Source organism: Simochromis diagramma, unplaced genomic scaffold (genome assembly GCF_900408965.1).
Source record: "Simochromis diagramma unplaced genomic scaffold, fSimDia1.1 OVJJ01000603.1, whole genome shotgun sequence".
Taxonomy (NCBI): domain Eukaryota; kingdom Metazoa; phylum Chordata; class Actinopteri; order Cichliformes; family Cichlidae; genus Simochromis; species Simochromis diagramma.
Window position 1 is genome coordinate 7,174,530 of NW_024387414.1, and position 14,948 is coordinate 7,189,477.

At 38.9% G+C, this 14,948-nt stretch overlaps 1 protein-coding gene across 1 annotated transcript in view; it reads left to right on the top strand.

The window, feature by feature from the left end:
• Positions 1-2,266: 2,266 nt before the first annotated feature.
• The window catches only part of LOC120721393 (collagen and calcium-binding EGF domain-containing protein 1-like), a 41,159-nt gene continuing 28,477 nt past the window's right edge, over positions 2,267-14,948 (top strand). The window contains exons 1-2 of the mRNA XM_040011685.1: positions 2,267-2,713; positions 4,482-4,562. Coding sequence (XP_039867619.1) covers positions 2,601-2,713; positions 4,482-4,562 — 194 coding nt within the window. The 5' untranslated portion in view covers positions 2,267-2,600. The remainder of the gene's footprint in view (positions 2,714-4,481; positions 4,563-14,948) is intronic.

Genomic DNA, 14,948 nt, shown 5'->3' on the forward strand with positions numbered 1-14,948 from the left:
CGGTGAATAAAACCAGCTGTTTCTATTGAATGGTGGCCAGGAATCCCGCGTACCCAGGGGAGTGACGGTGTAACAGACAACTGAGTACAGAGTTAGCTAACATCGCCTGAACCATCCTCTGGCCAGTGTGTTGTGCTTCCCTCTAAGGTGACTGTTGGGCAGATCGTCGCTCACAACTATTTCTTCCAGTGAATCATCAAAAGCTGCCCACAGAAACACAGGCATGCAGTTGGTAACTAAGCAGCTCTCCCTAAAATATTTGTATCCCATTCACGGGCAGCAAAATCCCCTAAAGTGTTCTTAATCTTTAGTGTAGGAGCTTATGTTGGGTAAGTGAAATTAAGATGAACTACCCTCCTATATGTCATTATTAGTACACTGATGTATGTATGTGTAATATGCTGCAAAAGTGTATCACAGGATTGGTAATAGTTTTCCCCCACGTTAGATTCATGTTGTAAGAACAAGATTTTGATCTACACTCCACAATCTGGCTCTGATTTCATTCAATTACTCTTTCAGGTTGAGTTCTAATTAGTATTAATGTTGTTTTGTATTAGCCATATATCAAGCAGACAAATAAAGGTACGGAATCTTCTCATCTTGAATTAAATAGTGATATAAAAGACCTGCAAAGGAAAGGAGGAAGATTTTTTCATTCCTAATAAAAAGAAATTAAATGTACAGTTAACAAGACTTCCTTTAATGTCATGATGCATAGTGAAATTTATCATAACGTAAAAAATAACAAACATTTTGCTGGATAGTATGGTGACTTAATCAGATAGTGACACACAATCCACTGCTAAAAGCCCATGGCAAATGTTACGTTGGGCAATCAGGCTGTGATTGCAAGTATGATTAAAAATAATGGGTGGATAATTAGTATGCATAGAAACTGACCTCTGCACAGGGGCTATTTACAAAAAAAAGAGAAAAAAAAATCATATAGGGTGCATTATAAATTGTACCCACTCCACCTTCAGGATATTTTCCAAGCCAAGCAAATGGACAAATGTGCTTTAATTGCACTGACCATGTTCAGTTCTAGAATTGTCCACAGTGACAGATTGTCAGCAGTCAACAGTAACTTCAGTTTGATGCTCTATACAATTTGCAAGAAATTGAATGCCTATTTACAGCATATAAAATGTTTTCAGTGTTCTGCATTAGCTCACAGGACAACAACAGAGGAGACAATTTGTCTTTGACTGGCTGCAAGTTGGAAACCATGCATTGAGCATCTCATGAAATTAGCAAGTTTTAGATCTGGAGCGATCTTGGAGATTGTGGTTTCATTTCTGGGACCTAAACCAAGTCCAGCCTCTGCTGACACCAGGAATTTGTTCGTTTGTTTCTTTTTTATTAGAAATCACTCCACCCTTTGCTAGATATTGCAAACACCAAAGAAATAAATAATTCCCTGGCTCTGAGACTTCACAAACTCACTCAACAAACTTCCTGGTCTAGTATGCAGATGACATTCAAACCTTTGCATACTATGAAAGAAGAGTGTCTGATCAATTACACCCAACCCGTTACTGGGTCTTATAGAATGGCAGCAAGACAATAAAATAGACTGAAGTAAAGTCAAGTCAAGTCATTTTGGTGCCAAAGAGGTTAGAAGGTTAGAGCTCATGAGCTCTATGAATTAAGTATTCAAATCTAAATTTAAACAATGTTTACCAAATATAAATTCAGGCCACTGACCAGAGCAATGCTTTATTTACAAAACTATTATTACTATTAATGCATGTTTCATGGATCTCTCTAAAAAATCTATCAGGGGGCTGCCGCTCCCAGGAAACAACATTCTACTCCACCAGTCAAAGTGCATTTCTGATTTTCTGAGTAAGGCAAGACAGACTCAGTAAAGCTGTTTCCAAAATGAAATCCAAACATGATGAAACTGTTTGGAGATAAACTCACAATGTCCACATTTCAAATGTCTAACTGGAAGCTTTGCTTTATTGCGAACATATTTTTGCATTTTCTTGATATTTTTGTATGCTCTGAGCAGTTCATCAGGCCAGCCTAGTAGTTTGATTTTTTTTTTCCTACACCAGTTATAGTTTTAATCTTATTAAAGCATTTTTAAAAAGTCTTTACAACGCCACGGGTGCTTGACTTTCTTCCAAGGAATGTATTTATCAAATACAGCGGTAAAGCCTGGGGGTCATTTAGGTTCATGTATGCTGTTTAGCCAATTTATTGTTTTATCATTATTATGTTTAACGTCATCACCACCAATGGGGAGTAAGGTTGTATACTCAGTTGCGTTAAATCGCTTCTTTGGAGGCTGGAATGTAAATCCAGGGGGGATTAGTGAGAACACAGTGAGCTGTAAACCCTTCAGTAGCTCTCCAAGAGGTCTTTGCCTTAGTGCGTAAAGTTGGGAAGGGGGCTTCGGACGCACTGCGCAGCACTTATTATCCTACAGGCTCCATGTGCGTCTCCTCTGCGGGATACTTGACAGGGATTTGTGATATTTTGATGGCACTACCCGCGCGGGTCACTGACAGATGAAAACAGTGGCGTTTGGCGGATGTTAAGGCGTTTTCACTCGAGAAGATCATTTGTCCCGGAGCGCAAAAAGGGACATGGGTCAACTTTATGGTGCGACTCTTTTACCATTTGGCGTTTTCTGTGTCGTTTTCCTCTGGGAATCTGGTGCCAGCTCCATCAGGACGACGCTTGCAATGGACACCTCAGGGTAAGTCTCAGAGATATTAGTTGTGGGTCACATATAAGCAATATTGTTTATTGTTAATGAACGGCAGTGTGATGATGAAACTATGTCTGCTGCGCTCATAATTAAGAGAAGTTGTATCATGTGCGTTTCTATCTTGAAGTATAAAAAGTTTCAAAAGTAGCACAAATTTCTGCACGAAAATGTTTGACTTATCGTTTATTTATGCTTTACGATGGTTTTATGAATTAATGTGAGATTGAAGCTCTGCAAGTTTCTTGGCAGCTACCACTCCACTCATTACATTTGTTTGGCATTCAATTAAACCTCAAAACAGTTATTTCATTGTCAGATTAGCATACGGTGCCAGAAATCATAACAGAGTTTAGTCTACGTTTTATGGGTTTCTGGTCTTTGCGACATGCTCTGTGAGCAGCCTGTCACGGAGACCCCTGGATGAACCGCTGCAGCGCGTCTAATCTAATGTGATTTTCAAGGAAATGCAAAAAGCAAAGGGAAAGTCCAAATGGTTGAAATCGGTTGCGGTGAGGAGAGCCAAATGTTGCTTGTGCTCAGACATAATATGACAGATGCTGTTAAGATGCCCGGAGAGAGTAGGTCAGGAGGTGAGGAGTCAATGGGAATGGAGCACATGCTCCTAATATTCTGTAGAAGACAAGAGGAAACCACTAAACCGCAAAGCAACAGGTTAAACACGGGGTAATTAACCAGAGTTTCGTTTGTCCAAGCACATGAAAACATGGGGATTGCATCTTCAGATTTATGTTTCCAGGGTATGTGTGTTCATCGGATTCTATTACGGAGAAATGAAAATTACCGCTGTGATTGATGCCCTTCTTGCTCGAGCACATTACTACCTCTGGTAGTGTTAGTAGTGGCTGTGCACACAGGAAATATGACTGTATTGATATATTAGTCTGTTTCTTTGGCTGTTAAGTTTTTATGAAAATGTCAGAGTAGTTATTTGGGATTATGTTTCTAAATTAACAATATTCTTCGGGATTCTTCTGTTATGTCTTATGATATTGAAAACTGACAGAAAAATGTTACCAGACAGTCAAAGTGTTGTAAGCAATATCACAAATATCAAATAAATAGTTGCCTGTAATAGTCTAGCAATATCCAAACTGTATGATTTATCCATTGTAAATCTGGCCACTCTAAACCTTTCTTGGTCAATACCAAGTTCACCAAAACCTTTTCAGTAAAATTTGTATTCATTTAGTTTAGAGTTTACGTTAACAATATAATTTTATTATCAAGTAAGTGCAAGTCAAAAGACATTAAGTATCTTGTTTATTTGATTAAAACACTGCAAAATTTATACTTTAATTTACAAAAATATAAAACAAATAAAAGCATAAACTTATCCAGGTGGAGAAACTGCAACTGTAAAGAACAGAAGATTTTTCATATATACTTTTAAAAGTGAATCAGGGTAAACCCTCAAATATCAATTCAAAAACTGAAATCTAAATTTTAAAAAATCAGTTGGGCTCCAATAATGCCATGCATTTGCATACATGCAGACTAGATTCACACCGGTCTTTTATGTAACTGTACTTTCAAATAATAGCTTGGATTCCCTGTGGTATCAAACTTTGAATATAGGGGAATTCCATGCTAAACTGTAACATCCCCCTTTTCAAATCCAACCTTGGATCTCTTTTTGCTTGTACTTCCCCACACCATGTTTTATTACTATGTAGCTTAACACTGCTGGTGTAACAGTGCCAATCAATCATATTTCCTTTTTCCTTTTTTTGCTTAGAATGGAGTGTCCTGATAATAAAATCTTGACGGTGGAATATCCCTGCATTAGGGCCGATGGGAAGAATGGCACTTGCTTCAGGTAAGCTGTGCAGCTGTCACTCAGATCATACATATGGATTTTCCTTGGACCCCCGAGGGCCTAAAATCTTGGCCACTAAGTGTGACAACAGTCAGTTACTCTATATCATACATTTATATCTATTGTTTTCCCTAGAAGAGTGAAAGGAAAGGATGAGCGCCTGTTAATCCCTGTAGGGCGAATTTGAACATGAATTATTCTGAGGTTATGGAACAGTTTCTGCAACCACTAAATCACTCTGCTGTGTCATTTCCACAAATCCACATAGTTTATCCCCTTTTGGAAACTCTACATATCCACTTGGGAGTGAAAAATAAAAAAATTCCCAAGGGTCATTGCATAGAGAATAAATGACGATCCTCGGTGAAGATAAACGTGTCAGATAACCTTTCAGAACATTCTTTTTTTTTTTTTTTTAACTTGTGTTGTTGATTCTCTTTGATAAGTGCTAGAGAATGTATAATTTCAGTGTTTAGCAACACTAACGTTGTTTTCCCTGAAGTTTCCATCAGCACGGAGATGATTTCCACTCTCCTGGCCCTGTGACAATAAAACAGAACTTGAGTTTGGGTCCAAAGCTAAAACATTTCGGGAAAGAATCCCCCTTCCCCTGGGAGTAAGGCCTGTATTTTAACCTAAAAAGTAGAAACAGTCTGTGAAGTGATTAGCTATTTTTATTATACTATACATAGAGAAGGACAAAAACCTCTTTAATTAACAACACCAAATTTGGTTGAGCTATTGAATCAGCATTTAATAAAGGCAGTTTTTATGTAATATGTACAAAGTCAAGTAAAGTTGAACAAAGATTAGAGGGATATAGTGTGGAGCAATCCTCTAAAGTTATGAAATATTACCTGAAGTAACTGGCCCCTCTCTCGTGCTTTTTCTTTATTACTCATAATCTCCAGAAAATGTTTGACATTGTATTCTGTGTGTTTTGAAACAAAGGTTATGCAGACATTATGGTACTTTATAAGACTTTCACCTCCTGATACATCACACACAACATGAAAACGTTAACATGGATCACTAATGCTGACACCGAGATAAGTTTTGTCTGAAGCCAAACTTTGGCTGAGGTTTGCTTGTTGGTGTAAGAATATCTTTTAATAAATGAGGCACCAGGTCTGGTGTGAGGCCAGACCATGTGATCTGTTTGCTTTCAAGGTTAGACTGTAACAGGCTCTGTGTCTTGTTTAATTTCTGGCTCTATGAGAGATCTGTGGTGCTGGAGGAGGTGGATTAGATGAGGTTGTATTTTCCTTGCCATGCTTTTCTTTGTTCTCTGTTCAGCACAGACCTGGATCAAAAAGATTTCACAGATGACTTCAGGGGGAAACCAGATTGGTTCATTGTGTATATAATATATGACGTTCAATTCTGTTTTAGCGTAGGCTGTATGTTGTCCAGACATAACTGATGAGTGCCACACCACGTATTCATCTGTATTAAAAGAGGTACTTCATGAGACTCGCATATTTGTTTTTCATCGTCCGTCATAGATTTATCAATCGTCTGGATTTTATCCAGCACATTTCTCTAGACAATTACTGTTAGTTACTGCTGCTCTGTGTGTCAGACTTATCCATGAGCAACATCAATTTTAGTGCAACTGGCTTTTACTCTCTCTTATTTTTTGTCACCATCTACTGGACTTGACCAGTCAAGCTTGCAGTGGCTAGTATTGTGATGAATGAACATGTTCTAAAAGGCTTAAGGTCAAAGAACTGCAGTGTATCCCTCTTGTACTGATAACATGCATTAGAGCCAGATTTATTCCCTAAAAGGGATAAATGGAGCAGATAAAGTGGCAACTTCAATTGTGTGAGGTCTTGTTTGGCTCAGTCACTCATGAATCCTGTTGTTTTATTGCTTTTTATATTATTTTACACATGTGAGCAACATCAGGAGGAACCTGCATTGAATTAGCATGTGCTATAGCCAAAGTGGTATATCTGGGCAGATAATACAGAACATGCACTTTTTTATATATCCGAGTTAGCAAATGTGCAATTGTTACAAGATAAGAATAAATCATTTAATCAACTAAAATATTACAGCATGCTGATGAAGAGCTACACACATGACATCTTAATTGGCCATCACTATAATAAGGAAGACAATTACAAATAATTTGGAGCATTTAAACCTAACTGTCTAAATTATCCTGGGTATTTTTAGTTATGGGCATGCTCAATGACAATGCAGTTTGGGAAGTCACAGTGTTATTTCGTTGTTGCTTTATTTCACAGCTTTATGGTATTGCAGTAGTTAGTACTACCTCCTCGCAGCATTAAGGTCCTGGGTTTGAATTTGCTGGATGACTGGGGCCCTTCTGTGTGGAGTTTAAAGGTCTCTGTTATATTAACTGGTGATTTAAAATTGGTCCTATGTGTGCATATATTTTAGTTTATCTCTCTCTGTTTACTCAGCCATAGACTGGCAACCTATTAATTGGGATAGAGATAAGCTTTTGGAAAATTGCCCTTTTGATGATGGGGCATAAACTCTATATGCAGGGTGGATACAGCCACTCTTTAGTTATATTCTTAAATGGTCAGCAAGGGGCAGCCCCTCTGGTTGCAAAAATGCTTGGTCGTATAGAATCCTAGGAAAATCATTCTATTGTATCTATCTGCCCTTCCATTAATCCATCCATCCATCTTGTTAATTCAATTAGGGTTGTTTAGAAACTGGAGTCTTGTTCAGCAGTCACAAGCCAAAAGGCAGGACACACCCCTGTAATCCCCAAAAGTTGATTCTGTTCATGTGGACGTAATGTTTTCAGTGGGAGAAACATTTTGTCAATCAAGTGACTTCTTCAGTCTCAGCTGACTGCAGGTTTCCCCAACTTATAAACAGTATATTTGCACAATAACGGAAAAAGGCACCACTGGCAAACAATGGGTTGTGAGGTCAGTTTCATAACCATTAATATGCAAATTATTAAGACCATTGATCAACAACCACTGACAAAGACCATTGATCAATGTCAACTGATCAATGGTCAATTGTCATTGATCAATGGTCACCTGGAGCTTTCTTTAGGCGCCTTCCCAGCTTTGACAAATGTCCAGCTGGGATAACCGCAACAAGAGTCAAACCTTGAATACTGATGTGTATGCGCAGGTTTACGGTACACATTTTACAACTTTTAAACGTCCCCAATTACTCATGGAAATCTCTCAGTCTAAGAAGGCTACTCTGCCACTTACCATCTCCTGCTTGGTGAACTTGATGTGTTGTCCACCGAGTTAATGTGATCAGTGAGTTGTGTTACGTCCTCACATTTGATTTTCACCCAGGTGTCATCGACATTCCTGAACCACTGACTTGGTGGTGTTCCAGGGTAGGATAACAGAGTCCTGTTTTCCACTTCTTGCATGTACACGTTGGCCACAACGGGTGAAACTGGGGAACCCATGGCAGACCCATCGGCCTGTATTACTGACCATTGTATGTGAAATATGTAGAATGAAGACACAGTTCCAAAAGCAAACACACTCGGTCAATGCTGAGAGTGGTCCTGTTGCTGAGATTAGAGTTATCTTGTAATCTCTTACGAATTACCACCACTGCTTCAGTGACTGGAACACAAGTGAAGAGAGATGTAACATCCTCCATAATAACATCTCTTACCTTCTCAACAAAACCAGGGTGTTCTTGATGTGGTGTTTATAGCTACCTACCAACGGGTTGAGGATCAAAGCCAGAAACTTTGAGATGCTATAGGTGATTGAATTGATCATACAGACAATTGGTCTTAAAGGTACACCCTGTTTATGTATCTTTGGTAAACTATACAGACTTGGCGTAGCTTTCCCTGGGTTAATAGCATTTTCTTGTTCTGACTACTTCAGACAATATATCACCCTCTTCCGGTAACCACTACCTGGGTCTCATTTCACAGGGTCATGAGTATTTTTGTCACTGAGCAGTGACAAAATTGTTTCATGATAGTCTTTCTGGTTAAGCAAAACCATGCATCTGCCCTAGTCTTCCAGAAGGATGATACATGTTGGAATGTTGGGCGATGTCAAATCACTGATTAATCTAATATGTGAGACAAAACGCAGGTTCCATCCACAATCTTACAGTATTTTGTCATAGCCTTGAGTGAGAAAGCCTACACTATTCTGAGGCGACAATGCTGACTCCCTCTCTTTACAAAGACCTCCGTAGAATACCAAATGCAATTCTGCTGAAAATAGTTTATATTATAACCTCACATGACCTCTGTACATGTAAAGAAACCCACAGATTGACAGGCCTGCCATGCTGAGTTGTCGTGGCTAAGCCATAAGTGGACAATTGAAGTCTTTCAATTGTATGTGACCCACACCGGGTCAGTTTGACAGTCTAATCTAAACCCGCAGCATTGCAGTGTCCAGACAGGCTGTACATTTTCCAGGAATTTCTGGTTCTCAGGGATTGTATTTCTTTACCTGGCACTGGTCTCTCATATTCAAATAATCTGGGAATATGTGCTATTTCTATAGCTTTTATTGAAGAAGACATGTTAGGCGTTTGGAAAAATTCACACCTTCCAAAGAAAATGAGCTTAGTTGCTGTGAAAACAGCAAAGGAAATTATGGAATTTAAATCATGGTTGCTCTTACCACGAGCTGTTTCACTTTTATGAAAAGGATCTTTTAATGTTTGACAGTCATATTTCACAAATATTGGACATTCGCTTATGAATCTGGTATTGCATTCATTAAATAAATACAAATTAGTCCAAACTGTTGTCAGCACAATGAAGCTCTGACTCACCATGTATTGCAAGTGGTTGCTGTCAATGTTTATTTCGCTGATTATCTCAGCTTTGGTGTTGCCTTCCTCTGCTGTATTCCATCTGCCTTAATGTTAGTTGAATGCCTGAAATGTAAATGACATGTCTCGGTCTCAGGGGGGATTCCTGGTGTTGTGCAGAACTAAACTCACCATCTAAACAAAGACCGCATGTCCCCTCGCCACTGTGGCTTTCACAGCAATGAAGATGAATCAGCTCAATTTCTGCATTTCTATTGTTCTACCCACTTTGTGTTCTTATTCTGTCTTCACTGGTGGTCAAATTTCAGCCTGGCCAAGCCAAATGTACATGATTTGTACCCTGTTTCTGAGTGAGTGTGAGTGCCAGTTTGCATGTTTATACATGAGAATGTATGAATTGTCTCTGTATTGTCTGTGTTGGCAATTACTGCAGGTTTATGATGATGGGAGTTAATTTTCTGCCCTCGTGCTTTAAGCGCTCTCAGCTGTGGAGTCAGATGGAAGACTGATGTGCTCCACTAAACTATAAACAAATTTTTTCACATGATTGACATTTTCTAGTTTAAATACCCTGCAGGGCTCATTACTGCAGTAGATAACACCCATAACATCATGCTACAGTATGCAAAGTAGGGGATGGTGATAAATGTTAGGGAGACATGGTTGATCCTAATTGTTTCCATACTTTATGCTACTTTTGTTGTTACAATGATCCATCCCTCCCAACGGGATCATTATAGTTTTTTATTCCATCATATCCGAGAAGTTCTTAAGCGGTATTCATCTTTGGGATTAATTTACAGACTGTAGGATAACATAATGGTTTTTTCAAGTATAGAGAGGATGTGGACATTTCCTTTGCAATTGGTGGCTGTGGCTAGGTAGAGTGAGTTCTCCTTCATTTGGAGGGTCATTGGTTCAGTCTCCAGCTACGCCAGTCTGCATGTCAAAGTTTTGGGTAAGAACCACAAATTTTCTCTAAAACATCCACTGATGTCTGTGAGAATAGAATAAAAGCAGTGTGTGAAAGTGCTCAGTAAGACATAGAATAGCATGATAAACGTAGTACTTTTACCAGATTTCTGTGTTCAATGAGGCTTAAAAGTTCAACCCATAACAAACTTTTTGTCTATTTCATTTGTTGTAGTGTGAGTTCAGGAAATCAGGAAATCAGGTGCAGAGAAGTTTGCCTTCAGTTAAATACACTGGAACAAGATGACTTAGCATTGCTAATAATTAGAACTATTATTATTACTATCCACTGAAACAAAGTGTACAGCTAGTTAAGACAACAGCTCAGCCAAAAGCGTCACATCGTCATAAGCATGAGACTCTCTTCACAACTCTATGCACATTTCTTGTAGAAAGAATATTTGATTCTGGGTTTTACTATTGCGCTGAAAACAGCATGTTCTGTCACCATCAGTAAAATTACTACTATATTTAGAGAGAATTACTGAATTCAGTGGCTATTGAAGAAAGAACTGCAGCTTTACATATTATTTTATTTGACAACATTAGAAAGTTGTAGCCATATGTGGGAGGAATTTCTAAAGTCAGTAAATGCTGTGCAGTTGACTGCATTTGCAATCATTCCCTGACTTTGGTTCCAGGAATATCTCAGGTGTGAGTCACAAAGTCCTTGGTCATGTTGGCTGAATTTTTCCCTCTAAAGCTTCTTTGCGGGGTCTCTGATATCACTACGATCTTGAGCCTTTCCACACATTTTTTCCTTCACCTTCACTATTCGTCTTTTCTGTTTGTCTGAAAATCGTCCATAGAGGTAATTCTTCACTCGCGGTCCTCACTTCAAGTCAGCATGGAGGATCTAAAAGCAGGCCAGAATATTACTGGCAAATGTATGTTCTAACGTTAACCCCTGTATAAATGACCTGTTAACTGTATTTAATATGATGTTTGCCTATGTTTAGGCTAGAAGTGAAGGAACACACATGCTGAAGCGCTCCACTGGTCAAAGGTATAATACAAGCTTTAACATTATGAGGTTTAGTTTAATTCATCCTTAAATTTCTAACCACAACTGCTTCCTTCCTTCAATAATCCTGCTGTTTTGCCTCTGTGATTGCATGCCGACTGCAGTACCTGGCATTCAAATGCATTTCATATCAGATGAAAGCTGTATGCAGTTTCCAAAAAGCAGTTTTGGCCAGAGTTTCTCTTTTGATTTTAAACAATACATTTCTGTGCAGAAAATCCATTTTATTAAGGAAAGAATGATCCGTCCAAGTTTGGTTTTAACTACACAGTGATGTGGCTCTAAAGTCAATTTGATAGCAGGTTATTTCAGTTCGTTGGTCCAGACTAAAATATCCCCGTAACTGTTGATTTGATTACCATGAAACTGAGCACTGCTTGGGTAACACCCTCTGCCGTGTACCTGACTGTTCATCTTGTGCCACCAGCCAGTCAACGTTTTCAGCTATGTAGAGGAATATTTAAACATCTCCTAGAAAGATTGGTACACATGTCATTTATGTTTCCCAGATGATTCCCGTTCTTGTAATCATATTCTGTAGCAGACATGTAGTCCTGTCACGAAATGCTTGAAGAGTGGATAGCAGTGGTTTTAAAGGTCATGCCACAGTGTATGTATATTTATAGCACAATTAGAACATCCTGCTAAACAAAAGTTCAGCATGTTTCTTTTACTTTCTATATCTTTTGGTCAGAACAGATGAGGTGAAAATATTTACATGTATGGAAACTTTCAAAGTGCTCAGTAAGAGGCATAGATTCCTTCCCAAGCACCAAGTCCAAACACAACCCCCTCCACCCACAGCCGCCCTATGTGTCACCCAGAAACATTTAAAGTGTTCATTTCTGGGACCCGACGGAGTCTGACTCACCTCCATGCCTGGACTCCATCTCCATCTCCACTCTCCAGCTTCCCTCTTTCTAGTTGAGCTCTGCTTTGCTCTGGGGAGACACAAGCCAGGCCTCCGTCTAGTAGCCTCAGTATTAATGCTGGGGTAGAGGTCAGGTCAAATGTAATAAACAACAAGTTTTTTTACATGTTAGATGCTGGTTTGAAGAGAATGTGATTACACAGCTTTGACAGTTTTTGTGCTAACCAGATATGTTAGTGTTGTGTTAGTGTTGAGAAACTGGTCCCGTCTTTGTCCTTGTCAAAAATGATAACGGCTGATCTCTTTAGGGAAAAAGAACTAAGTGTGACAGGAAACACTTTAGTCGCTCTTGATTTGACCCAGCAGCCTTTGCTTCTGTCCTGATAATTTCACCTCTTAGGACCTTTGTGTCCTGGGAAAGGGTAAGATGAGGCCACAAGGGAACGTCTCTGGTGTCACAGTCCCGCTGAGTGAGGAGTGCGTGTAAAGTTTCAGCAGTAAAAACTGAACTAACACTTATTTCCGGGTGAATGACTCCCTAACTTCAAAGTTCATATAGACCAAATCATTCAATGTCTAACTGACTGACCAATTTGTTGACTGACTGATTGACATGCTGAGGTGATTGATTAACTCATTGAGAGGCTGATAGATTGTGATGATGGTGATCCTTGTGTGTCTCTTTGTGTGAACTTTGCTCTGTGACACCTTGTGTTATGTCAGTGTCTTAAACTCCCTCTCTTCTCCTTTGGATTTATTGCATTAGATTTGGCTTTTGCCTCAGCTCTGAATCCTAAAGGGACTCTTCACATTCTTAGATACTTAGTGATATTAAATGGGGTAGCTTGAAGGCTTAGTTGGAATAAAATGTATATTGAAAAAGTACTGAAATCACTAGTTGTTAAAAAAAAAATCAACAGCAAAACACAAACAACGGAAATGAGTCATCAAGCAAATTTTGAAATGGCACTCACGACATGAGAACTAATATAATTTGGCATGCTACTACTGGCATTCACCCAACATGCATTCATCAATTTAAATAACTTAGATAAGTTATATAACAGCCTCTGCGTGCATGTTTCTTTGATAGCAAGTTGACATTTTGCACAAAGAAAACTCCAGAAACTTGGGAAAGAGCAGTAAAAAGAACAAGAAGAGACTCATGATCCCCCCAAACTGTTTTTCCTGCCCAGTTTTGGCTTGATGCTATGCCAAGTGTTCAAGAAACCATCCATTCAGGAAACGTCCATTATGTAGTTTTCACTTTTTTTCAGCCTTGGAGTTTAGAAAGAGATTTCTTTGTTTATGTAAGGAAGATTAATGCAGTGATATGCAATATTTTACCCAGATTTTGCCCATATTTAACAAATTTATTTTGACATAAATTGTAGCTTGTGTAATTATGATAAAATCTGGAGAAAAACACAATTTTGCAGTAGTCGTTATAAAACAACCATTTGCATTTCGTGCTGGTCCATAAGCAACCAGTATATCCCTTATTAATGCAAATGTATGACTAAAAAGAAACAAAAACATGCACAGCAGGGAGAGCTAAAGAAAGGTGCCAAGATGACAAAAAAAGAAAGAAAAGTAAAGGAGGTGTTGTGTGACTTTGGAAAGAGAGGCATCTTTTTGATCCATATGGAAGAAAGCTGCGCACTGGCAGTTGGAGAGTTCGCCTCAGTGGGGGATTCGCCTGTAAAGGTCTATAAAAAGATCAGAAAGTGGAAATCAGAGCGTGCAGGCAGGTTGTGCTGTGTGTTTTTCCTTTCTCTCCTGTAGCTGGCTTCCCACCTAGATGACTACATGTGGTGGAGTGCTGAGTGAGGCTCTGCTGACGGGTCGCTCTGGGTGAATGAGATGTTCCCTTAGGAGGACATCACCTCTGCTCTGCTCACATCCACATGACATTCACTCTCATTTCAAACTCTTTTCTTTCATTCATCACACTCTGAATCCATTACTGTCACTTGAACTTTTTCTATTTTTTATCTACTCCTCATGTTATCCCTTGACACATCCATCCATTCTGGCCCGTCATGCTTTGTTTTTTTCTTTCAACCTTCCTGTGTCCTTCCTCCCTAACATTTTATCATACTGTCTCCTGTTTCCTTTTATCACATTTATCACATATTTTCTCAGTTTCTACTTCCTCTCTAAGGGTCCTTACCCCTTCTATCTATCCACTATCCCTCCATTCCCAACTTTTCAGTTTCCCTTATTGGATCAGAAGCATTAGAAACGTTAGAGATTTCAGATACCACAAAGGTTTTTGTAGTCTTGCAAATCTGGGGGCATTATGTAAATATGTGGGGGAGAGAGATAACAAATTGGGACCCCTGTTAACACTAAGCAGTATACATGTCATATATGTTCTGACTTGTCACTATTTTTTAATAACATCAGTCATCCAGGTTGTGGTGATGAAGCATACTCATGGAGAGCATGCAAGCTGATTTGTGTTGAATGTAGAGGGAACTTCACAAGATGTCAGACTGAGGAAAACAGGGACACCGACATGTTAAAACAGAAATGAGACAGAGGGAAGTCTAGATGAAAGAACTGGAGGATGCGAAGAAAAGTCATCACCAGAATACCTATAAAGCATGTGTTTTTCCATGCATTTATTTTTGGACACATTTTTAATTTATGCATTTTCAAAAACCTGAGTAACAGTTCATTCATCATTAAAGGCAAAGAAAGGTGGAAAAAGTCATGGAATATGGCAACAGACAGCATA